General features: G+C 40.0%; 1 protein-coding gene across 7 annotated transcripts in view; it reads right to left on the reverse strand.

Moving 5' to 3' along the window:
• tmem39a (transmembrane protein 39A) overlaps nucleotides 1-25,329 on the reverse strand; it is a 58,493-nt gene that overhangs the window by 9,203 nt on the left and 23,961 nt on the right. For all 7 annotated transcript variants that reach the window (XR_011886302.1, XM_072260325.1, XM_072260326.1 and 4 more), the window contains 4 exons: nucleotides 24,840-24,923; nucleotides 22,008-22,162; nucleotides 5,509-5,836; nucleotides 950-1,137 (listed from right to left, as the gene is read on the reverse strand). Coding sequence is in view for 6 of the 7 variants with exons in the window: in XM_072260325.1 (XP_072116426.1) it covers nucleotides 950-1,137; nucleotides 5,509-5,836; nucleotides 22,008-22,162; nucleotides 24,840-24,923 (755 nt within the window). In the remaining variant the exon portion in view is untranslated. The remainder of the gene's footprint in view (nucleotides 1-949; nucleotides 1,138-5,508; nucleotides 5,837-22,007; nucleotides 22,163-24,839; nucleotides 24,924-25,329) is intronic.

A 25,329-nucleotide genomic window follows, 5' to 3' on the forward strand; every position in this document is an offset into this window, starting at 1 on the left:
AGACAAGGGGTAATGTTGCAGCTATATAGGACCCCGGTCAGACACTATTTGGAGTACTGTGCTCAGTTCTGGTCGCCTCACTACAGGAAGGATGTGGAAACCATAGAAAGGGTGCAGAGGAGATTTACAAGGATGTTGCCTGGATTGGGGAGCATGCCTTATGAGAATTGGTTGAGTGAACTCGGCCTTTTCTCCTTGGAGCAACGGAGGATGAGAGGTGACCTGATAGAGGTGTATAAGATGATGAAAGGCATTGATCCTGTGGATAGTCAGAGGTTTTTTTCCAGGGCTGAAATGGTTGCCACAAGAGGACACAGGTTTAAGGTGCTGGGGAGTAGGTACAGAGGAGATGTCAAGGGTAAGTTTTTTTTACTCAGAGAGTGGTGAGGCGTGGAATGGGCTGCCGGCAACGGTGGTGGAGGCGGATACGATAAGGTCTTTTAAGAGACTTTTGGATAGGTACATGGAGCTTAGAAAAATAGAGAGCTATGGGTAACCCTAGTAATTTCCAAGGTAGGGACATGTTCGGCACAACTTTGTGGGCCGAAGGGCCTGTATTGTGCTGTAGGTTTTCTATGTTCCTATGTTTGTCGCAATAACCCTAAAAACACTACACAAGGTTTTTGGATTTTACTTCTTACTCTGTAATACCCCAAGAGTGGATCAGTAGCTTTCAAGTTGTAAACTACTACAAGTCGACCTTCACTAATCCGGCACCATTGGGACCTGAGGAGTGCCGGATTAGTGAAAATGCCGAATTACAGAAGGATCACATCAAGCATAATCAGTGTCGAAGGAACCAGATTACAGGTAGTCGGATTAGTGAAGGTCAACCTGTACTTATACTGGTGATGTTATATAGCCCAAAAAGCTTGCAATAAATCAAGTAAGTTCTGGTTTATTTCAATCATAGTGACTTTAAAAGTAATTGTTTGAATACAGTACTTACATGTGTTGTGGTGTATTACTGTAAGAACCGTGTTCCATTTTCTGCCACTTTCCCAGGTGAGCAGCTGATTTATGAAGAAGATCACAATACCTGGGAGGCAGTAGTTGACTCATTAACATAACAAAGGCATTTACCCAAACCATGATGAGATGCTCACAGGACCATCGCATATCGTAGTACTGTGTACTCTGCAACAAAAAGTCCAGTTTTAAACAATACAGATAATAGAAAGACAATGCAAAAACAAATCATGGAGTACATCACAGAATAGCTTCATTATATAATCCTGCTCCAGTTGTCTTAAATTTAAACAATTTTCCTCAAAATAAATTGGAAGGTCCACTCTTCTGAACTATGCTCCTAAACTGTGGAACTCAACACCTAAAGCTACAAGGGATGCTGGCATAGTTAACACTTTTAAACACCAGCTCTAAACCTATCTATTTAATCTTGTTTTAACTAACAGCTTTTTGTCTTTTATTATCCCACTGTAAAGCACCTTGATCTACATTGTTTGTATGAAAAATGCTTGATAAATCAGCTCTTATTATAAACCCATTTGGAAAGCCTGAATATCCATTCATGTAATTATGTTATTGTTCCATTCCATAACTCTATGTTTTTGTAGCATATCATTTCATTTGACTCAAACAAATGGTTGGAAACTTCAAGGACATCTTCCGACTCTCACTGCTGCTCCTGGAGATAACCAGCTGCCTCAAAAAGGCATTAATCATACCATTGCCCAATAAGAGCAGGGTGAGCTACTTCAACAACTGTGATAAAGCACTTTGAGAGGTTGGTCATGGCTATAATTAACTCTTGCATAAGCAAAGACCTGGACCTGCTACAATTTGCCCATCACCACAAAGGGTCAACAGTGGATGCAATCTCACTGATTCTCCACTTGGCCTTGGATAACCTGGACAATAGCAGTATCTACATCAGGCTGCTGTTTATTGATCACAGCTCATTGTCTAACACAATCTTTCCCTCAGTTCCAATTGGCCAACTCTAAAACCTGGGCCTCTGTATCTCCCTCTGCAACTGGATCCTTGATTTCCTCACTGGGAGATCACAACCTGTGCGATCCAAAATAACATCTCCATCTCACTGACAATCAACACTGACGCACTTTAAGGATGTGTATTTAGCTCATTGCTCTACCCTCTCTACACCCATGACTGTGTGGCTAGGCACAGGTCAAATGCCATCTATAAATTTAGCAATGACACAACTATAGTTGGCAGAATTTCAAATGGTGATAAGGAGGCAGACAGGAGTGAGGTAGATCAGCTGGTTGAGTGGTATCACAGCACCAACCTTGTACTCAACATCCAGTACGACCAAGGAATTAATTGTGGACTTCAGGAAGGGAAAGTCAAGTTCTTATCGAGGGATCAGAAGTGGAAAGGGCATTTATAAGTTCCTGAGAGCCAACATCTCTGAGGATCAATCCTGCGCCCAACATATTGATGCAATTACAAAGGAGGCACAACAGTGACTACATGTCATGGCGAGTTTGAGGAGAATTGGTATGTTACCAAAGACAGTAGCAAATTTATACAAGTGTACAGTGGAGAGCATTCTGCAGAGGATTGGAAAAAGCTGTAAACTCCGCCAGCTCCATTATGGGCTCCTTCAGAAGGTGTTGCCTCAAAAAGGTAGCATCCATCATTAAGGACCCCATCACCCAGGACATGCCCTCTTCTCACTGCTACCATCAAGGATGTCATACAGGAGCCTGAAGACACACACTCGACGTTTCAGCAACAGCTTCTTCCCCTCCAGCATCTGATTTCTGAATGGACAATGAACCTGTGAACACTATAGCAGTATTGTTTTTTCCTGTCTTTTTGCACTGCTTATTTAATTTGTATACAATACATACATATTATAATTTATAGTTTTTATTATTATGTATTGCTAAGTACTGCTGCTGCACATTAACAAATTTCATGACATATGTCAGTGATATTAAACTTGATTCTTAATCATAGTATAAACTGATATAGGTTATATAACTCACTTATAACTTCAAAAAGTGATTTATTGGCAGAGACACGACACATATTGTTTATAAGCTGCTTGAAATGAACTCATCTTAAGTCTGACATGTTACTGAACAACTTGTCAGGCTACAAAGGGTGTTGCTGAACCATGGACATGATTCCAAGTTGTATTAACCAATCCCGTTAGTCTTAAATAGCTGAAGTAGCTTCAGACCGAGTTGTAGCTGGGGTTGGGAGCCAAAAACCAGAATCAGATTTATTATCACAGGCATGTGACATGAAATTTGTTAACTTAGCAGCAGTAGTTCAATGCAATACATAATCTAGCAGAGAAAGAAAAAAAAATAAATAATAATAATAATAAATAAGTAAATCAATTACGTTATATTGAATAGATTTAAAAAAACGTGCAAAAACAGAAAGACTGTATATTTTAAAAAAAAGTGAGGTAGCGTCCAAAGTTTCAATGTCCATTTAGGAATCTAATGCAGAGGGGAAGAAGCTGTTCCTGAGTCGTTGAGTGTGTGCCTTCAGGCTTCTGCACCTCCTACCTGATGGTAACAGTGAGGAAAGGGCATGTCCTGGGTGCTGGAGGTCCTTAATAATGGACGCTGCCTTTCTGAGACACCGCTCCCTACAGATATCCTGGGTACTCTGTAGGCTTGTGCCCAAGATGAGCTGACTAGATTTACAATCTTCTACAGCTTCTTTCCATCCTGTGCAGTAGCCCCTCTATACCAGACAGTGACGCAGCCTGTCAGAATGCTCCCCATGGTACATCTATAGAAGTTTTTGAGTGTATTTGTTGACATGCCAAACCTTTTCAAACTCCTAATAAAGTATAGCCGCTATCTTGCCTGGTTTATAACTACATCGATATGTTAGGACCAGGTTAGATCCTCAGAGATCTTAACATCCTTGAAGTTGAAACTTCTCACTCTCTCCACTTCTGATCCCTCTATGAGGGTTGGTATATGTTTCTTCGTCTTACCCTTCCTGAAGTCCACAATCAGCTCTTTTGTCTTACTGACGTTGAGTGCCAGGTTGTCGCTGCAACACCACTCCACTAGTTGGCATATCTCACTCCTGTACGCCCTCTCGTCACCACCTGAGATTCTACCAACAATGGTTGTATTGTCAGCAAATTTATAGACGGTATTTGAGCTATGCCTAGCCACATAATCATGTGTATACAAAGAGTAGAGCAGTGGGTTAAGCCCACACCCCTCAGGTGCGCCAGTGTTGATCGACAACGAGGAGGATATGTTATCACTAATCTGCACAGATTGTGGTCTTCTGGTTAAGAAGTTGAGAATCCAATTGCAGAGGGAGGTACAGAGGCCCAGGTCCTGCAACTTCTCAATCAGGATTGTGGGAATGATGGTATTAAATGCCGAGCTATAGTCGATAAACAGCAGCCTGATGTAGGTGTCTGTGTTGCCCAGGTGGTCTAAAGCCGTGTGGACAGCCATTGTGATTGCGTCTGCCGTTGACCTACTGTGGCGACAGGCAAATTGCAATGGGTCCAGGTCCTTGCTGAGGCAGGAGTTCAGTCTAGTCATGACCAACCTCTCAAAGCATTTCATCACTGTCGATGTGACAGAACTGGAAGTACAATGATCAGACAGAAAGAGTTAGGGATTGGAATCATAAACATGAATCAGAAAATTAGATGCAGCTGTTTTTCATGGACAATCAGGATGTCAATATCTGCTGAAAGAAAGGACATGGATGAAACAATAGACCTCTTTGGTATCTGATCCACTATTCAACTTGAAAAGAAGGAAAACAAAAATTACTAGAAAAATTGAAGACCATTTGCAATTTAGGCCTAATCCTATGGCAGAGGACTTGGGAGTTTCAAAGAAAAACAGTGAATCTAGCTAACTTACGTTAAAGAAGAACCTGATTTTTAAAACTATACTATTTTATACTAAACTTAGTACCATTGCAACCTCGTGTAAATTTAAATTTTCCTCATAAAGCTGATAACATTTGACAACAGTATTTTCTCATTGAACCTCAAAAGCAGCCACAACCACTTTAACCTCTCCATTGTGACTATAACAGTTTCCAAGCATGGATTCCAATAACTTACAAGTAGAATTTATTAAAAAATGGAGGGAAAATATCTAATTGGCTGTAAGGAATGGGCCTGTAAACAGCTTTGCAATTGCCTGTTCAGCAAAAGCAATACAAGAAAGACTTTAGGCACAAAGCAGGTTTTAAATTCAGCCTCACTGCTCCCTAAGTTATACAATATGTGGACATATCCAAATACAAACTTACAATAGTGGGAATACACAACAGATCAGACATCAGAGATGGAGAGAAACATAACGAATGTTTCAGGCCAGTGAATTTTCATAATTTCTTATGGTCTTTCTCCACAGATGGTACCAGACAAATTGTATCTGTTACTCAGACTTCCAGTCATGGAAGGAAGTATGTTGCCTTTTATGATGTAAAAATATCCATTCTGTGTTCTTCATCAGTTATATCCAATACAGAAAAATCACACCCATAGAAAAATTTGACTGAACTCACCTTAACAAAACAAAGAGGCAAAAATGCTACATAGTAGGCACTAAATAGTGAATTGAAGAGGACTTCTTTTATCCTTTTATTGAAATCTATTTTCAAACATTCAACCTCATTTCGAATAAGATCTGGGGAGAGTGGGCAAGTATGGGCAGGGATAGAAGTTGGATTATTAAATTGTTCTCTGAATGACTCTCGGAGGAGCGTGAAGAAGTCCTTTGGCCTGATTACACCCGTTTCTAGCTGGCCATTTAATAGAAAACCACAATCCGCTGGTAATGGTTGAATCCGATTTTCTTGGTGGAAGCAACACAGTGGCACATAAACACCAAATCTGAAAAAAGAAATGAACAAATCAACAAAATGAGAGAATTCAGTTAAACACATAATTTTAACGGTGTTAAACAATGATGCGGGCAGATCTAGACAGATTTACAAGCAGAGGATTAACAAAGTTCCCAGCAATAATGGATGAGCTCAAACAAAAGGTAGTAGGGAATGAAATCAGAGTAATGCTCCAGCGATAAGAGCGAACATGAATGCAAGTCAGAGGATAGACTCAAGCTGCTCCTTTAAAATGTGAGAGTGCTTTATATGAATTTATACAAAATTAAACAAACAAATACATAAAAAGATCTAAAATACAGAAAGAATAATGGACAACAACAAGGAATAACATTGACTAATTCTATCCAGGATTTTTTTTCAACATGACTGTGCTTGTTTCTACCACTTCCTCTGGCAACTCATTCTATATAAAGACCACCTACTGAATACTTGCCCCTCAGATCCCCTTTAAAACCTTTCCCTCTCACCTTAAAACCATGACCTCTAATTTTAGACTCCAGTACCCGCAGTGGGATAAAAACAGTTAATTATTTATGAACTGTGAGCATATGAAAAGAATGAATTTTGTAGTTAAAAGACCTAATAAATATCCGTAATGTGACATACTGGCTGGCGGAAGATGATGACACATCAAAATGGCAGAGGAAGGCTGCAGTAGTGAAGGGTCTCCAGTCGTCTTGCATTCCATGCCACTGGACCATGACCCTGTGCATCAGCCTCCTCACATTAATCAAAGCCACACACAGGCTTTTTCCATTAAGGATATCCATCCTAACATTCCGGGCTCCAAAATATGTGCATCCTGGACCAGCGTCTATAGCCACCTGAGGACCCACCAATAGACAACCCCTTAGCAGAACATCATGCTTGGCTTGAGTGATCACGCACACTGGTAAGAGCAAAATACTGTTATGAAATATGGAGAGGTAGCATGCAAAAGTCCAGAGCAGAGCATGGGCACACAAGCTGCTGGACAAATTAACAATTATGGATATCAAAATTTAAGACAGTCATTTCAGACCATCCAAAACAAAATAACTGGGTGTCACTCAAAAATGGAGAAGCTATGAATGAGTCAACAAAATATAAACAGAGGGCTGAGAGGAATTTCAGGGAGGGAGGGACGATACAATATCCCTTAAAATATTCATTAGGACCCATCCAGAAATTCTGGAGAATCTATACCGCAATAAGAACAAATATGAGGAAAGAGGAAAGAAGTTCATCAAGGAGGAAGCTGATATAAATCACTTAAGCATATGAAGAAAAGCAGAAGAAAGGCATGTCTATAAAGCAAGGCAAATCTAATACAAGAACTGTGGTAGGCTTGGACACATGTAACAATAGGCATCAGTAGCAGCAATAAAAATGACTCCTATAGGTTAAGTTGATCATCCCTCCAAGGTTGCATCAAAGCTTTCCATTTTTTGGCTCACTTCCGACCCTGAAATGTTTTCTCTCCCCATGGCAAGTTACTAATAAACTTGTATCTATATTCAACAAGGAAATGGAGACGTTGGTGAAGATATACAAGAGATTTACCAGGATTCTTCCTCAATTAGAAGGCATGTGTTATTTGAGAGGTTAAATAAACTTAGATTGTGTTCTCTGGAGTGGTGAAGCTGAGGGGAGACATGGCAGAAGTTTATAAGATTATGAGAAGCATAGTTAGACAGCTATCTTTCTCCCATGGTTGAAATACCTAATATTAAAGGCATTTATTTCAAGGTAAGAGGCTGCAAGTTCGAGGAGATGGGTGGTATAATTGGAGAGGGAGGGGAAGCAGCCAGATGTCTTGGTGCATATTGGTACCAATAATACTGGAAGGAAAAGCAAAGAGGCCCTGAAAAGAGAATTGAGAGAGCTAGGCAGAAAACTGAGAAGCAGGACCTTCAGGATAGTAATTTCTGGATTGCTACCTGTGCCATTAGCTAGTGAGGTTAGAAACAGGATGATCTGGCAGATTAATGCGTGGCTGAGAAGCTGGTGAAGGGGCAGGTCTCTGGGTTCTTGGATCATTGGGATCTCTTTTGGGGGAGGTATGTCTTGTATAAAAGTGTTGTGTTGCACCTGAACCTGAGGGAGACCAATATTCTCGTGGGCAGGTTTGTTAAAGCTGTTGGGGAGGGTTTAAGCTAATTTGGTAGGGGGATGGAAACCAGAGTGAAGTGACTCAGCAGAGGATGGATGGTAAAAAAGCAAAGATAGCGTGCAGTCAGACTGTCAGGAAGGGCAGGCAGATGATAGGACAAAATTGCAGCCAGCATGGTAAGTATCAGTGCATTAGGGATGCAGAATCAAAAAAGGATAGCAAGTACAGTACTCAAAGTGTCATATCTCAATGCACGGAGTATAAGAAATAAGGTGAATGATCTTGTTGCACTATTACAGATTGTCAGGTATGATGTTGTGGCCATCACTGAATCGTGGCTGAAGGATGGTTGTAGTTGGGAGCTGAACATCCAAGATTACATGTTGTATCGGAGGGATAGGAAGGCAGGTAGAGGGGTTGGCGTGGCTCTGCTGGTAATGAAAGATGTGATATAGGACTTGAAGATATTGAATCCTTGTGGTTCAGTTACAAAACTGCTAGGGTAAAAGGACTCTAACAGCAGTTATATACAGGCCTCCCAACAGTAGCTGGAATGTGGACCACAGATTACAACAGGACATGGAAAAAGTGTGCCAAAAGGGTAATGTTATGATAGTCATAGGAGATTTCAACATGCAGGTTGACTGGGGAAAATCAGGTTAGTAATGGACCTCAAGAGAGTGAGTTTGTTGAATGCCTACAAAATGACTTTTTAAGAGCCGTTTCTCCTTGAGCCTTCTAGGGGATCAGCTATACTGGACTGAGTTTTATATAATGAACTGGAGGTGATGAGGAAACTTAAGGTAAAAGAAGCCTTAGGAGGCAGCGATCACAATATGATTGAATTCAACTTGAAATGTGGTAGGGAGAAAGTAAAATCTGACATAGCAGTATTTCAGAGAAGTTGGTCAAAGAAAATTGAAAAGTGGTGCTGGCTGGGATGACAGCAGAGCAGCAATGGCATGAGAAAATGAGGAAGATGCACAATAGATGTATTCCAAAATCTAAGAAATACTCAAATGGCAAAATAGTACAATCGTGGCTGACAAAGGAAGTCAATGCTAACATAAAAGCAAAAAAGGGGACATACAACAAAGCAAAAATTAGAAGGAAGATAAAGGATTGGGAAGCTTTTAAAAGCCTACAGAGAGCAACTAAAAGAATCATTAGGAGGGAAATGATGAAATATGAAAGCAAGCTACCAAACAATATAGAAGTGGATAGTAAAGGCTTTTTCAAGTATGTAAAAAATAAGAGATGAGAGTGGATATAAGACCGCTAGAAAATGAGGCCAGAGAAATAACAGCAGGGAGCAAGGAGATGGCAGATGAACTAAATGTGTATTTTGCATCAGTCTTCACTGTGGAAGACATTAGGTGTGTGCCAGATGTTGAAGGGTGTGAGGGAAGAGAAGTGAGTGCAGTTACTAAGCACTAAGGGTACACAAGTCACCTGGACCAGATGAACTGCACACTAGGTTTCTGAACGAGGCAGCAGTAGAAACTGTGGAGGCATTAGTAATGATCTTTCAAAATTTATTGGACTCAGGCATGGTGACAGAGGACTGGAAAATTACAAATGTCACTCCACTCTTTAAGAAGGGAAACAAACAGCAGAATGGAAATTATAGACCAGTTAGCCTCACCTCCGTGGTTGGGAACTTGTTGAAGCCGTTTGTTAAGAATGAGGTTATGGAGTACTTGGTGACACAGGACAAGATAGGACAAAGTCAACATGGTTTCCTTAAGGGAAAAATCTTGCCTGACGAACCTGTTTGAATTCTTTGAGGGGATTACAAGTACGATAGATAAAGGGGATACGGTGGATGTATATTTGGACTTCCAGAAGGCCTTTGACAAGGTGTCACACATGAGGCTGCTAACCAAGTTAAGAGCCCATGGTATGACAGGAAAGTTTCTGGCATGGTTAGAGTGTTCGCTGATTGGTAGAAGGCAGCAAGTGGGAATAAGGAGATCCTTTTCTGTTTGGCTGCCAGTGACTAATGATGTTCCGCAGGGGTCAATGTTGGGACTGCTTCTTGTTATGCTGTATATCAATGATTTAGATGATGGAATAGATGGCTTTGTTGCCAAGTTTGCAGATGATAGGAAGATTGGTGAAGGGGCAGGTAGTGTTGAGGAAACAGGTAGGCTGCAGAAGGACTTGGACTAGGAGAATGGGCAAAAAAGTAGCAAATGAAATACAATGTTGGAAAATACATGGTCGTGCACTTTGGTAGTAGAACTAAATGTGCAGACTATTTTCTAAATGGGGAGAAAATCCAAAAATCTGAGACACAAAGAGACTTGGGAGTCTTTGTGCAGAACACCCTAAAGGCTAACCTGCAAGTCAAGTCGGTGGTGAGGAAGGCAAATGCAATGTTAGCATTCATTTCAAGAGGTCTAGAATGCAAGAACAGGGATGTGATGGTGAGACTTCATAAGGAACTGGTGGGACTTCCGCCTGTAGCTCAATGGAGTAACACATAAATTCTGTGGCTGCCTTTAATTCCTCCTTTTCCCCAGTCTAAACCTTGAATTATTCAACTTTTATTTCTTGGATCTTAGAGGGAAATAGTGGTCATTATGTCATATCCTTTAAGACGTGGAAAACAGCTTTTTGAACCCAGCAATGGAAAGGGAAAAACTTCAAAAGAAAAATCAGAGGATATGCCTGTCTGGGCTGAGTGTTTGGAACGTACGTTGATGGGTCTCGATAACAAAATGGATAATAACACTTCTAAGTTGAAGTCGTTCCGACAGAGTTTACAGACTATTGAGGAAAATATTCTTTCCTTGAATACTGAGTTTAAAGAATCGAAACGTCAGATTGCCGATATTTCAACCCGATTGGAACAGGTTCAACGCAAAATTGTCAATTTAGAGGCAAAGTCTCATCGAAATAACATTCGTATTCTGGGTCTTCAGGAAGGCTCTGAATCTGGGAATTTATTGGATTATTTTACCAATCTGTTTCAATCTCTGTTCCCGGATATTCTATCTCAGTCTCCCGAGATTGAAAGAGCTCATAGAATTTTCACTTCGTCAGATAAAGCTCAACCAATTTTAGTCAACTTTCTTCGCTTTAAAGTTAAAGACCAAATCATAAAATGTGCAAGAAAACAAAGTTTTTAAATTTAATGGTTCCGAGATCTGTTTTTATGAAGATTATCCACGGGAAGTTATGGAACAACGGATCAAATTCATATCTGTCAAGAAGATCGCTCATGAAAAAAGACTCTTTCCATCCCTGAGATATCCAGTGAGATTAAAATTATTTCCAAAAGGTTCTACTCCTCGTGTCTTCTTGGATCCCCAAGCGACATCGGATTTTGTCAACTCTATTATGGAGTCGGCCGATGTATGAAGGATATTAGAGTTTCTGAATAATTTTCTGAAAGAAAACAGGCTTTGAAGATATCCTTTGATCAATGGATTACTTAAAGAAGAGGTGATTTTCTTGGTTTGACTAAAGAATGACTTTTTTTTGAAGATTGTTTAGTATACGGAGTGAATTAATACAGCGGACAGATTGTTAACTGGTTTGGTTATCTGTTTCTATTTTCCTTTTTCTTTATTAATTAAGTGATAGTTTGCTTACAGCTTATATAGACTTATTTCTACCTTTGGGGATGGTGGGAGGTTTGGGGGTATTTTTGCATTTTGGGGTTTATTGTGGGATTTTATTTTTTTCCACACACACACTTACTGTATTTTTTCCCATTATGGAGTTCCAGAGCATGCGCGTTCTCTATTTGGTTATATTCATCACTGCCATCTTTGATTAGCCCGCGATGGTATGCGTGTATTGTTGTGTTTAAGAATAATATCCAATGGTACTTAAACAGATAAACGTTATTAGTTGGAATGTACGTGGCTGGAATCACCCTATTAAGCGAAGAAAGACTTTTAAAATTATTAATCGATTCCAGCCCGATATAATTTTTGTTCAAGAAATGCCTATCAGAACGGGCAATCAAAATAGATTTTTTCAAACATGGAAGGGCCTTCAATACCATGCTACTTGTCAAAATAAAACAAAGGGAGTATCTATTTTTATTAAATCTAATATTCTATTTATTCAAGAAGATATCGTCTCAGATAATAATGGTAGATTTTTAATTATTAAAGGAACAATTTGTAATAGAAGAATTGTCCTTGTTAGTCTATATGGACCTAATGTAGATGATCCTTCCTTTTTTAAAAACGTATTTGGTTTATTACCAGACTTAAGTGAATATATGCTGCTAATGGGGGGTGACTTCAACTGTTGTTTAAACCCTTTGATTGACAAAAGTTCAACCAATCAGCAGCTTCCGAGTCATTCGGCAACACTTATTAATTCCTTTTTAACTGATTATGGTTTGATAGATATCTGGAGAAATTTACATCCTAATGACAGAGATTATTCTTTTTACTCATATGTTCATAATAAATATTCAAGAATTGATTATTTTATAGCTGATTTCCGATTTTTGTCCAAAGTCCAGAAATGTGAATATGATGCTATTGCAGTCTTGGACCATGCGCCTTTAAGCTTAACTTTTGAGTTAAATGATGTTAGTTATGTAAACTTGCCTTGGCGCATTCCAGAAAATTTATTACAAAGTTCAGACTTTGTTAAATTTATAGAGATTCAGATGAAAGATTTCTTTCTTTTTAATAATACGGGAGATGTTTTGAAATTGATTATATGGGATACCCTCAAAGCATATTTGCGAGGTTAGATAATATCTTATTTGCCTAAACTTAAGAAACAGACAAAAGTAGAGTTAGATCAAATTTCCAAACTAATTAAAGATCTGGATAATAGTTATGCAGTTTCTCCTAATGTTGATTTATTTAAACAAAGGGTTGAACTTCAATCACAATATAATTTACTATTAACTTATCCTATTGAAACAAATTTGCTTAAATTAAAAAGTCAATTTTATATGTTTGGAGATAAAAGTAACAAGCTATTAGCATCTCAACTTACAGCAGTTAGAACTAAAAGACAAATTTTAAAAATTCATAAAAGAGATGGTAGTTTAGCTTGTAATTATGAAGACATTAATAATATTTTTCAAGACTATTACAGTGAACTCTATAAATCTCAGTTTCCAGCTGACCATTCTAATATGTATGCCTTTTTACAAAAGATTGATTTTCCTAGAATATCTGTTCAAGATCAGCAAATTCTTCATGCTCCTTTTACTGAAAGAGAAATTCAGAAAGCTATCCTTTCAATGCAATCTGGTAAAGCTCCTGGATTGGATGGTTTTACTGTAGGATTTTATAAAAAAATTGAACATTTGCTTACTCCTTATATGTTGGAAATGCTTAAAGAGTCTTTTCTGTTAGGAGAGTTACCTTCCACGTTTTATGAAGCTTCTATTTCTTTAATTCTTAAGAAAGATAAAGACCCTACTGATTGTGCTTCATATAGACCCATTTCATTATTAAATGTGGATGCCAAAATTCTTTCAAAAATAATGGCTAATCGGCTGGAGAATATACTGGCTACAATTATTTCTCAGGATCAAACGGGTTTTATAAAAGGCCGTTATTCTTTTTCTAATACTTGGAGGTTGTTAAGTATTATACACTCATCCCTCTCTAAGACTCCCCAATGTGTTGTTTCTCTAGATGCTGAAAAGGCATTTGATAGAGTTGAATGGAAATATCTATTTAAAGTTCTAGAGAAATTTAGCTTTGGTACTAATTTTAATAAATGGATTAGATTGATATATAAAAGCCCTATTGCCACTGTTATCACTAATAACTGTAGATCCCCCCTTTTCCAACTTTCCCGGGGTACGAGACAAGGGTGTCCATTAAGTCCTCTGTTATTTAACTGGATGTTGGAACCCTTGGCTATTGCACTTCGTGAAGCTAAAAATATTCAAGGAATTTCTACAAATGGGACTATTCATAAGATCTCCCTTTATGCGGATGATCTTTTGGTTTATGTTTCGAATCCCGAAGACTCTATTCCTAGCTTATTGGAATTATTAAATGAATTTGAATTGTTTTCAGGATATAAATTAAATCTGCATAAAAGTGAATTATTTCCTTTAAATGATTCTGCTTCTATATATGATAACATTCCTCTAAAAGTTACAGATTCTTTTAAATATTTACGTATCATCATCACTAAAAATTACGGAGACCTTTATAGAGCTAATTTAGTTCCCTTAGTGGATTTTATGAAGCAATTTTTTTCTAGATGGAATCCACTTACACCTTCGTTAGTAGGTCGAATTCATGCAGTTAAAATGATGATTTTACCAAAATTTTTTTATATGTATTTCAAAACATTCCTATTTTTCTAACTAAGAAGTTTTTTGATCAGGTTGACTCTATTATTTCCTCTTTTGTTTGGAATAATAAAAGACCAAGAATTGGAAAACGTCATTTACAAAAATTAAAAAAGGATGGAGGTCTTACTTTGCCTAATTTAAGAATGCACTATTGGGCAGTTAATATACGTTATACGTGTTTCTTGGTTATATTGGACCGATAAAAAGGAACGACCATCTTGGGTTGATTTGGAACTGAAAATAGTGAAATAATTTCATATAACTTCGTTATTAGAAGCTCCTTTACCTGTACAATTAGCCAAAATTTCTATATTAAATATAAATCCTATGATTAATCAATCATTACGAATTTGGTACCAGTTTCGTAAGTTTTTTAATCTTAAAAAATTTAACCTTTTTAGTTTAATTTATCGAAACTATTTATTTAAACCTTCACTTAGTGATCCTACCTTTTCTCTTTGGAGGAATAAGGGAATTTTTTCCTTTATGGACTTGTTTCAAGAAGGTCGATTGATGTCCTTTGAGAAATTAGTAACTAAATACTCTCTCTCATATTCACATTTTTTGCAATATCTTCAGGTCAGACATTTCTTACAAGAATATTTAAGTAATTTTCCATATATACAAGACTCTGACCTGTTAGACATTATTTTAAAAATGAACCCTTTAGTGGAAGGTTTTATTGGGAAAATTTATAATTTACTATTACAACAGGATAACTATCCTTTACTTAAGATTAAGCAAGATTGGGAAAGAGAGCTTAACATGACCTTGATAACAGAGGATTGGTTGCAAATTTTGAAGCTGGTTAACTCTTCTTCGATTTGTGCCAGTCATTCTCTAATTCAATTTAAAATTGTACATCGTTATTATTTGACGAAGGAGAGATTGTCTAAAATATTTCCTAACGTAAATAGTCAGTGTGATAGATGCAAAACCGAGATAGCTACATTGTTTTGGTCGTGTTCTGTATTGAAACAATTTTGGAAATCTATTTTTTCTACAATCTCTAAAGCTTTAAAAATCAATTTACAACCTAATAAATTGACAGTTTTGTTTGGTATAATTCCTCAACATATTCACGGTATTTCTATATCTGACCAATACTTAATTGCATTTGTCACATTATTGGCTAGAAGGGCTATTTTATTAAAATGGAAAGATGCCTCTGCTCCCACTTTGATACAATGGTTCTCTCAGGTGATGTTATGTTTTAGTTTGGAAAAAATTAGAAGTCGAACTTTTGATCCTAAATTTGACTTTGAGAAAAGGTGGGGTTCTTTTGCCCGTTATTATCACTTGACTTGAGTTAATACAGATGGTCCTTTTCTGATGCTTGGTTATATGGATTTGGTTGGCGGTTTGATGTCTTTTTTTTAATGGAAGCTTGTATGGCGCATAGTTCCGGGTTTGTGCTCCAAATGGGTTTTTCCCCCCTGTTTTTTTTTTTAGTTATTAGGGGTTTTCTCTGTTTTAGTTAGTAAGGGTTCTTTTTTTTCTTTCTTTCCTTCTTTCCATAAAAAAAAGCTTTAATACTTTGTTTTTTTGATTATTATTGATATACTGTTCAGCCTGGTTGATAGTTTAACTCTTACTTTACATATGGATATGTTATCTTGATTATTTTGATGTATTTTTCTCTGTTGTTGATTTTCAATAATAATAATAAAAAGATTTGAAAAGAAAAAAGGAACTGGTGAGGCCTCACCTTGGGTATTGTGAACTAGTTTAGGCTCCTCATCTTAGAAAAGATGTGCTGGCATTGGAGAGGGTTCAGAGGAGGTACGCAAGGATGATTCTGGGAATGAAAGGGTTATCATACAGGGAACATTTGATAGCTTTGGCTCTATGCTCACTGGAATTTAGAAGGATGAGGGGGATCTCATTGAAACCTTTTGAATGTTGAAAGGCCTTGACAGAGTGGATGTGAAAAGATCCCATGGTGGGGGTGTCTTGGACAAGACGGCAGTCTCAAGATAGAGGGGCGTCCATTTAATGCAGAGATGCGGAGAGATTTCTTTAGCCTGCAGGTGGTGAATCTGTGGAATTTGTTAGCACCGGCAGCTGTGGAGGCCAGGTCATTGGGTGTATTTAAGGGGGAGATTGATAGATTCTTGATTGGACATGGCATCAAAGGTTACGGTGAGAAAGCCAGGGAGTGGGGCTGAGGAGGGGCAAAAAGGATCAGCCATGACTGAATGGTGCAGACTCGATGGTCCAAATGGCCTAATTCTGCTCCTATTTCTTATGGTCTTATAAGAGTGTTAGGTGTCTTGAATGTACTGTCAGTAGTGGTGGTGAAAGCAAATAGCAGTATTTAAGAAACTCTTAGATGGGTATACAAATGTGCAGAAAATGGAGGGATAAAGATATTGTGTAGGCAGAAGGGATCAATTCACTTATGTATTTGGTTGCTAATTGAATGAGTTCTGCAAAATATTGTGGGTAAAGGTGCTGTATTGTTCTAAGCACAGCAAGTCAAATTCAAAGCACACGTGGCATAATAAAGCTTTTTTAAAAACAATCTGTAAACCTCTCCAGTTCTTAGTAATTCCAATTCTAAACATACAGAACCACAAGTATATATTGATACTCCACCTTTACTATCTTTCTCTACCCCCCTGTCATTAGTATCTCCTGGAATCCAATTTAACTGAGTATCACCATTCTAAATGCTTCAGTTTTACATTTGTTAAACACACAGGCTTAATGCTCACCAGGTTAAAATCTGAAGCTTATTGGAATAGTGTAAATATGAAACTAGGACTGGCAGACCACAAGTTTTGTTTCGTCCAGGGCATGGGTAAATAATCTGAATGCCAAATAAACAAAATATCCTTGTTTATTGATAAGCATTGGCATAACATGCCTCTATTAAAAAAGCCATAAGGAAATAACAAATTTAAAATCTGTGGTAACACGCAAGCTGATGCAAGCTACTATCACATCCTGCACAAGACAATTGATTTAAGAAAAAATCCTGGAAAATTAAAGCAACAATTCTATTACAATCGCAAACACGAGGAAATCTGCAGATGCTGGAATTTCAAGCAACATACATAAAAGTTGCTGGTGAACGCAGCAGGTCAGGCAGCATCTGTAGGAAGAGGTACAGTCGACGTTTCGGGCCGAGACCCTTCGTCAGGACTAACTGAAGGAAGAGCTAGTAAGAGATTTGAAAGTGGGAGGGGGAGGGGGAGATCCGAAATGATAGGAGAAGACAGGAGGGGGAGGGATAGAGCCAAGAGCTGGACAGGTGATTGGCAAAGGGGATATGAGAGGATCATGGGACAGATGGGAGGCCTAGGGAGAAAGAAAGTGGGGGGGGAGAAAGAAAGTGGGGGGGGGGCCCAGAGGATGGGCAAAGAGTATAGTGAGAGGTACAGAGGGAGAAAAAGGAGAGACAGAAAAAATATATAATAATAAAAGATAAATAAATAACAGATGGGGTACAAGGGGGAGGAGGGGTATTAACGGAAGTTAGAGAAGTCAATGTTCATGCCATCAAGTTGGAGGCTACCCAGACGGTGTTGTTCCTCCAACCTGAGTGTGGCTTCATCTTGACAGTAGAGGAGCCCATGGATAAACATATGAGAATGGGAATTGGATGTGGAATTAAAATGTGTGGCCACTGGGAGATCCTGCTTTCTCTGGCGGACAGAGCGTAGGTGTTCAGTGAAATGGTCTCCCAGCCTGTGTCAGGTCTCACCAATATATAGAAGGCTGTATCGGGAGCACCGGATGCAGTATATCACCCCAGCCGACTCACAGCTGAAGTATCGCCTCACCTGGAAGGACTGTCTGGGACCCTGAATGGTGGTGAGGGGGGAAGTGTAAGGGCATGTGTAGCACTTGTTCCGCTTACAAGGATAAGTGCTGGGAGGGAGATTGATGGGAAGGGATGGGGGGGGGGAACGAATGGACAAGGGAATCGCGTAGGGAGAGATCCCTGCGAAAAGCAGGGGGTGGGGAGGGAGGGAAAGATGTGCTTAGTGGTGGGATCCTGTTGGAGGTGACGGAAGTTACGGAAAATTATATGTTGGACACGGAGGCTGGTGGGGTGGTAGGTGAGGACCAGGGGAACCCTATTCCTAGTGGGGTGGCAGGAGGATGGGGTGAGAGCAGATATGTGTGAAATGGGAGAGATGCGTTTGAGAGCAGAGTTGATGGCAGAGGAAGGGAAGCTCCTTTCTTTAAAAAAGGACATCTCCTTCGTCCTGGAATGAAAGGCCTCATCCTGAGAACAGACGTGGCGGAGACGAAGGAATTGCAAGAAGGGGTTGGCATTTTTGCAAGAGACGGTGAGAAGAGGAATAGTCCAGGTAGCTGTGAGAGTCAGTAGTCTTATAGTAGACATCAGTAGATAAGCTGTCTCCAGAGATAGACAGAAATAGGCCCTCAGAGGCCCCATCTTTCTCTTAACCCCCCCCCTCCAGTGACAACACCAGCTTCCCTCCTCCCCATTCTGATTCCAGCTCTCATGACTCCAGCCTTGAACCCCAGGCCGGGTCTTCACGTGCTGCTATTGTGACTCCCGTCTCCCCTCCCCCGACCACCACTCTGCAACTCCCTCTCCCTCACATTCCATCATCTACTCCTGGGCCCTCGGAGGCTCCTTCTTCCTCTCACCCCAACCCTCCCCTCTGAGCGCTCTGTCCTCAGTTAGGGTCTTACCTTTGTCCCCCTTCGCCCACACCTCAGTGAGTTCCACATTCACCATGACACTGAACGCTTCTTCTGCCGGCTCCTTCTTCAAGCCTACTTTTTCGGCAAGGAGTCTCCCACCCCCACCGATGACCCCTTCTCCAGTCTACAACCCTCCTCCTCTTCATTGACACCCCGCTCTGGTCTTCTGCCTGCTCTGGATCTCTTTATTCCTAACTGCCGACAGGACATCAACCATCTCGACTTCACCGCACCTTCTTCCCATTCCAACCTCACTCCTTCCAAACGCTCTGCTCTCCACTCTCTCCGCACTAATCCTAACATTACTATAAGACCCACCGATAAGGGGGGGGTGCTGTTGTATTCTGGCATACTGACCTCTACCTTGCTGAGGCACAGCGACAACTCGCGGATACCTCCTCTTATTTACCTCTCGATCATGACCCCACTAAGGAGCACCAGGCCATTGTCTCCCACACCATCACCAACTTTATCCACTCAGGGGATTTCCCATCCACTGCTACCAACCTTATAGTTCCCACACCCCGCACTTCCCGTTTCTACCTCCTACCCAAGATCCACAATCCTGCCTGTCCTGGCAGACCTATTGTCTCAGCTGCTCCTGCCCCACCGAACTCATTTCTGCATACCTCAACATTGTTTTATCCCCTTTTTGTTCAATCCCTTCCTACCTATGTTCGTGACACTTCTCACGCTCTGAATCTTATCAATGATTTTAAGTTCCCTGGCCCCCACTGCTTTATTTTCACCATGGATGTTCAATCCCTATATACCTCCATCCCCCACCAGGAAGGTCTCAAAGCTCTCCGCTTCTTTTTGGATTCCAGACGTAACCAGTTCCCCTCTACCACCACTCTCCTCCGTCTAGCAGAATTAGTCCTTACTCTTAATAATTTCTCCTTTGTTTCCTCCCACTTCCTCCAAAATAAAAGTGTAGCCATGGGCACCCTATGGGTCCCAGCTATGCCTGCCTTTTTGTTGGCTTTATGGAACAATCTATGTTCCAAGCCTATACTGGTATCTGTCCCCCACTTTTCCTTCGCTACATCCACGACTGCATTGGCGCTGCTTCCTGCATGCATGCTAAGCTTGTTAACATCATTAACTTTGCCTCCAACTTTCACCCTGCCCTCAAGTTTACATGGTCCATTTCCGACATCTCCCTCCCCTTTCTTGATCTTTCTGTCTCTGTCTCTGGAGACAGCTTATCTACTGATGTCCACTATAAGCCTACGGACTCTCACAGCTACCTGGACTATTCCTCTTCTCACCGTCTCTTGCAAAAATGCCAGCCCCTTCTCACAATTCCTCCGTCTCTGCTGCATTTGCTCTCAGAATGAGGCTTTTCATTCCAGGACGAAGGAGATGTCCTCTTTTTTTAAAGAAAGGGGCTTCCCTTCCTCCACCATCATCTCTGTTCTCAAACGCATCTCTCCCATTTCATGCACATCTGCTCTCATCCCCTTGTCCTCACCTACCACCCCACTAGCCTCCGGGTCCAACATATTCTCCATATCTTCCGCCACCTCCAAGCACATCTTTCCCTCCCCCCCCCACCCCACTTTCCGCAGGGATTGCTCCCTACGCGACTCCCTTGTCAATTCGTTCCCCCATCCCTTCCCACCGATCTCCCTCCTGGCACTTATCCTTGTAAGCGGAACAAGTGCTACACATGCCCTTACACTTCCTCCCTCACTACCATTCAGGGCCCCAGACAGTCCTTCCAGGTGAGGCGACACTTCACCTGTGAGTTGGCTGGGGTGATATACTGCGTCCAGTGCTCCCGATGCGGCCTTCTATATATTGGCGAGACCCGACGCAGGCTAGACACCTACGCTCTGTCCACCAGAGAAAGCAGGATCTCCCAGTGGCCAAACATTTTAATTCCACATCCCATTCCCATTCTGACATGTCTATCCACGACCTCCTCTACTGTAAAGATGAAGCCACACTCAGGTTGGAGGAACAACACCTTATATTCCGTATGGGTAGCCTCCAACCTGATGGTATGAACATTGACTTCTCTAACTTCCGTTAATGCCCCACCTCTCCTTCGTACCCATCCACTATTTATCTTTATTATATATTTTTTTCTCTCTTTTTCTCCCTCTGTCCCTCTCACTATACTCTTTGCCCATTCTCTGGGCTTCCCCCCTCCCCCTTTCTTTCTTCCTAAGCCTCCCGTCCGTCCCATGATCCTCTCATATCCCTTTTGCCAATCAACTTTCCAGCTTTTGGCTCCATCCTTCCCCCTCCTGTCTTCTCCTATCATTTCGGATCTCCCCCTCCCACTTTCAAATCTCTTACTAGCTCTTCTTTCAGTTAGTCCTGACGAAGGGTCTCGGCTCGAAACGTCGACTGTACTTCTTCCTAGAGATGCTGCCTGGCCTGCTGCATTCACAAGCATTTTTAATTCTATTACAATTGTGGAATCTTACAGCCTAGCGAAGATCACAACCCGTAGTAACCTATAACTCTAATCTGTCCCCATTTCCCAGCAAAACTTTTAGAACACTAAGTTGCATGTAAATGTCACTTTTAAATCTGCTTCCACCATCACTGAGTGGGATCACAGATATCTCATGCAACGAAAATCTAATTTACTTTCTAATCCATTTGATGATTATTAATTGTTATTCTGTTATCTATCATCACCCAGATGGAACAGATTCACCCAATTTTTTCCAAACGTGTCAAGATCATAACACAGAGAAGAGTTGCAACTGATCTTGTACATTTTATCAGCTGAGACAATGATTTATAAAGACTTATAAACTTCCTTGCTGTTGTGCTCTCTGCTTCTATCAATAAAGACACCATCACTTTTCACAAAGATGTCTGAACAATTTACCGTTGCATTTCGACTGCCACTTTAGTTTTTTGTTAAGCTGGGCAATTGACTTGAATTTTAGAGTAATGAATTTAGAAAGGATCATAAAGAGGTAAGCCATTCACTGTAACTTCCTTAAAACATTGCTTTAGAATATCAGCCAATTTTTAAATATACAGATCACAAATCGACTTACTCTCATTAGTCACCAGTAAAGAATTTTATATACAGAATAAAGAAACACTCACGGATATCCGAGAAACAGGAGATTTAGCACAGAATGATTTCTAAAAAGATTGACAAGTGTCCAGCATAAAATCCAGCCGCACATCGTGAGTAGTACCAAACGAGCCATTATCACCAAAGTGTACCGCACCACTGAGGTTGCACTGGTTTGAGATGCCTGTAAGAAAGTATTGCATAGGTTAAGAAGATTCAAAGTTGAATCACATACATCCCTGATGGTATGTATAAAGAAAGGATGAACCATCCAGATAGCTCTCATCACCATTGCAATCTTGCTTCTTTTATCTCTGAACATTTGCCACACCAGTTTCTCCCAATGCAGACGTTAACGATCAAGAGGAGTCACGAGTACACCTCCAATTCCTACAACTTTGAAGATCCAGAAGCAGAAATCCAGGAGCTAATCAGGGACTGGGATTAAGAGTATAGGGATTGTGTGGCCCCAGTTTGATCTTCTGTACCATCACTGCATGACAACGGAGTACAGTGGTATAGTACTGAGGTGGGATGGGAGTACAGCAAATACAGTTATAGACGAGGCAGTGAATGGAGCCAAGCCTTATTAAAAGTATCAGCATCTAGTTGCCCAAACCTATAGTAATCAATGTATCTCATACACATATACACAGTTGCAAGAAAAAGTTTGTGAACTCTTTTAGTTACCTCATTTTCTGTATTAATTACTCATAAAATGTTGTCTGATCTTCATCTAAGACACAATAACTGACAAACACAATTTGCTTGAACTACAACACACACACAATTGTACTTCTTCTCTTCAACACTGAGTACACCATGTAAGCAATCACAGTGTAGATCAAAAAAGTAGGTGAACCTCTGGGGTAATGCCTTCTACAAAAGTATTTGGAGTCGGGTGTTCCAATCAATGAGATGAGATTGGAGGTGTGAGTTGTAGAGCTGCCCTGCCCTATAGAAAATTCACACAAAGTCAGGTTACTGACAGAGCCTGCTCTTCTCAAGGAAAGAGCTGCTTACATGCACCATGCCTCGATCAAACCAACTTTCAGTGGACCTTAGAAAAAGTGTAGAGATGCATGAAACTGGAAAAGGCTATAAAAACATTTCTAAAGACCTGAGTGTTCACCAGTCTACAGTAAGAGAAATTTTTTACAAATGGAAGAAATTCAGTATGGTTGCTACTCTCCCTAGCGGTGGGCATCCTGCAAAGGTCACACAAAGAGTACGATATGCAATGCTGAAGGAGGTGAAAAAGAACCCAAAGGTAACAGCAAAAGATCTGCAGGAATCTCTAGAACTTGCTGAAGTCTCCGTTCATGGGTCCACTAGAAGAAAAACACTGAACAAGAATGGTGTTCATGGAAGGACACTATGGATGATATCACTGCTCTCCAAAAAAAATTGGTGTACATTTCATGTTTGCAAAAGACACCTGGATGTTCCACAATGCTTCTGGGACAAGGTTCTGAGGACATATGAGACAGAAGTTGAACCTTTTGGCAGAAATGCACATCACTATGTTTGGAGTTAAAAGGGCACTGTACACCAACACCAAAACCTCATCCCGACTGTGAATCATGGTGAAAGGAGCCATGGTTTGGGGCTGCTTTGCTGCCTCAGGGCCTGGACAGCTTGCAATCATTGAGGGAACAATGAATTCAAAATTGTATCAAGACATTTTGCAGGAGAATGTCAGGGTAGTGGTCTGTCACCTGAAACCTAATAGTAGTTGGATGATGCAACAAGACAATGATCCGAAACACAAGAGTTAATCAACAACAGATAGTTTTAAAAGAAGAAAATTTGTGCTTTGGAACGGCTAAGTTAGAGTCCAGACCTAAACCAATTAAGATGTTGTGGCATGACCTGAAGAGTCATGAGGACTGTTCATGCAAGGTATCCCAGAAATATTGATGAACTGAAACAATTTTGGATAGAGGAATAGTCTAAAATTCCTCCTCACTATTGTGCAAGTCTGATCAGCAGCTACAGGAAATGTTTGGTGGAGGTTATTGCTGCTGGAGGTTCACATTCTTTTTCCAGCCTGGACTGTGAATGATTAAACAAGGTGTTCAATACAGACATGAAAAGTACAATTGTTTGTGTGTTATTAGTTTAGGCAGATTGTGTTTGTCTATTGTGACTTAGATGAAGATCAGATCACATTTTATTAGTAATTAATGCAAAAACTAGGTAATTGCAAAGGATATACAAACTTTTTCTTGCAACCGTAGATATAAAGGAAGGACCAGATTTACACGCAAATAATATACTTACGTACATACATTCAAAACAGAAACCAGGTTACTATTGGAACATGTCCACAGGTACTCCTGTTTTTGTAAGTTAGTCCAATGATTGGAGCAAAATCACATATCTTTCATATCCTCAAACATTCTCTAAATTTTTATCATTACGGAACTTGAAAACTATACATATATACAGAGTTAATTTTTTAAGTATGGCAGAATATTAACAGCAAACGTGGGATAGAAAGCATCATTTGCAACTTCTCTATGGTGGCATACTGAAATATCAGTTAATACATCATTCATCATAAATGGTTTAGTTCTAGCAATGGTAGAATTAGACCACTGAAACATAGCAAAATAAATCGGTGACCATCCAGGCAGCTGCTGGTAACCTGAAGTATAAAAAAAAACTGGTTATAAACCGTACATGCCAAGTTTGATCCGAATTGAATTTTCAGGCTATTTTGAAATCACTGATTCATGAGTGATCACACGATGAGCTGTGTGTAGGTACTTGCTTCCACTGAGGTAGGCAATGCACACATTTCACTGGCACAAGATGGCCTGAAAGACATGATAAATGTTCTAGGAGACTGCACTCACCTCTGAAATGAGGGTCCACACCAATCTTCGGGCTAACATTATTGTAATAAATGCTGCCAAGTGATAATCGATCAGATGAAAGTTCTATCAGAAAGAAAAATTACATGATAATTAAAACAGTTTTTAAAATCAATATTAAGGTATTATACAAGATTTTATTGCCCTGGTATCAGAATTTCAAGTGTTCATATTCAGTTACATTATCCATGTAAATCCACATGGTCAAGGGGAGAATGTACGAACACCTTGCAGACCACGGCGGAATTGAATTTGGGTCACTGGCGCTATAACACTGTGCTACCTTGCTGCCCCAAATGATAACTGTTTCATATTCTTGACCTGCTGAGTGCTTCCAGCAGTTTTATTTGTTTTTGCTTCAGATTTTCAGCATGTCACTTTGATTTTCACTGGCAAGTGAATCACATAATCCCACCATTTCAAGTGCCATTGCATATTAGAATTTGACAGTAATACTTGGAAAAGTTAGAAG

The sequence above is a fragment of the Mobula birostris genome, chromosome 6 (genome assembly GCF_030028105.1).
Source record: "Mobula birostris isolate sMobBir1 chromosome 6, sMobBir1.hap1, whole genome shotgun sequence".
NCBI lineage: Eukaryota > Metazoa > Chordata > Chondrichthyes > Myliobatiformes > Myliobatidae > Mobula > Mobula birostris.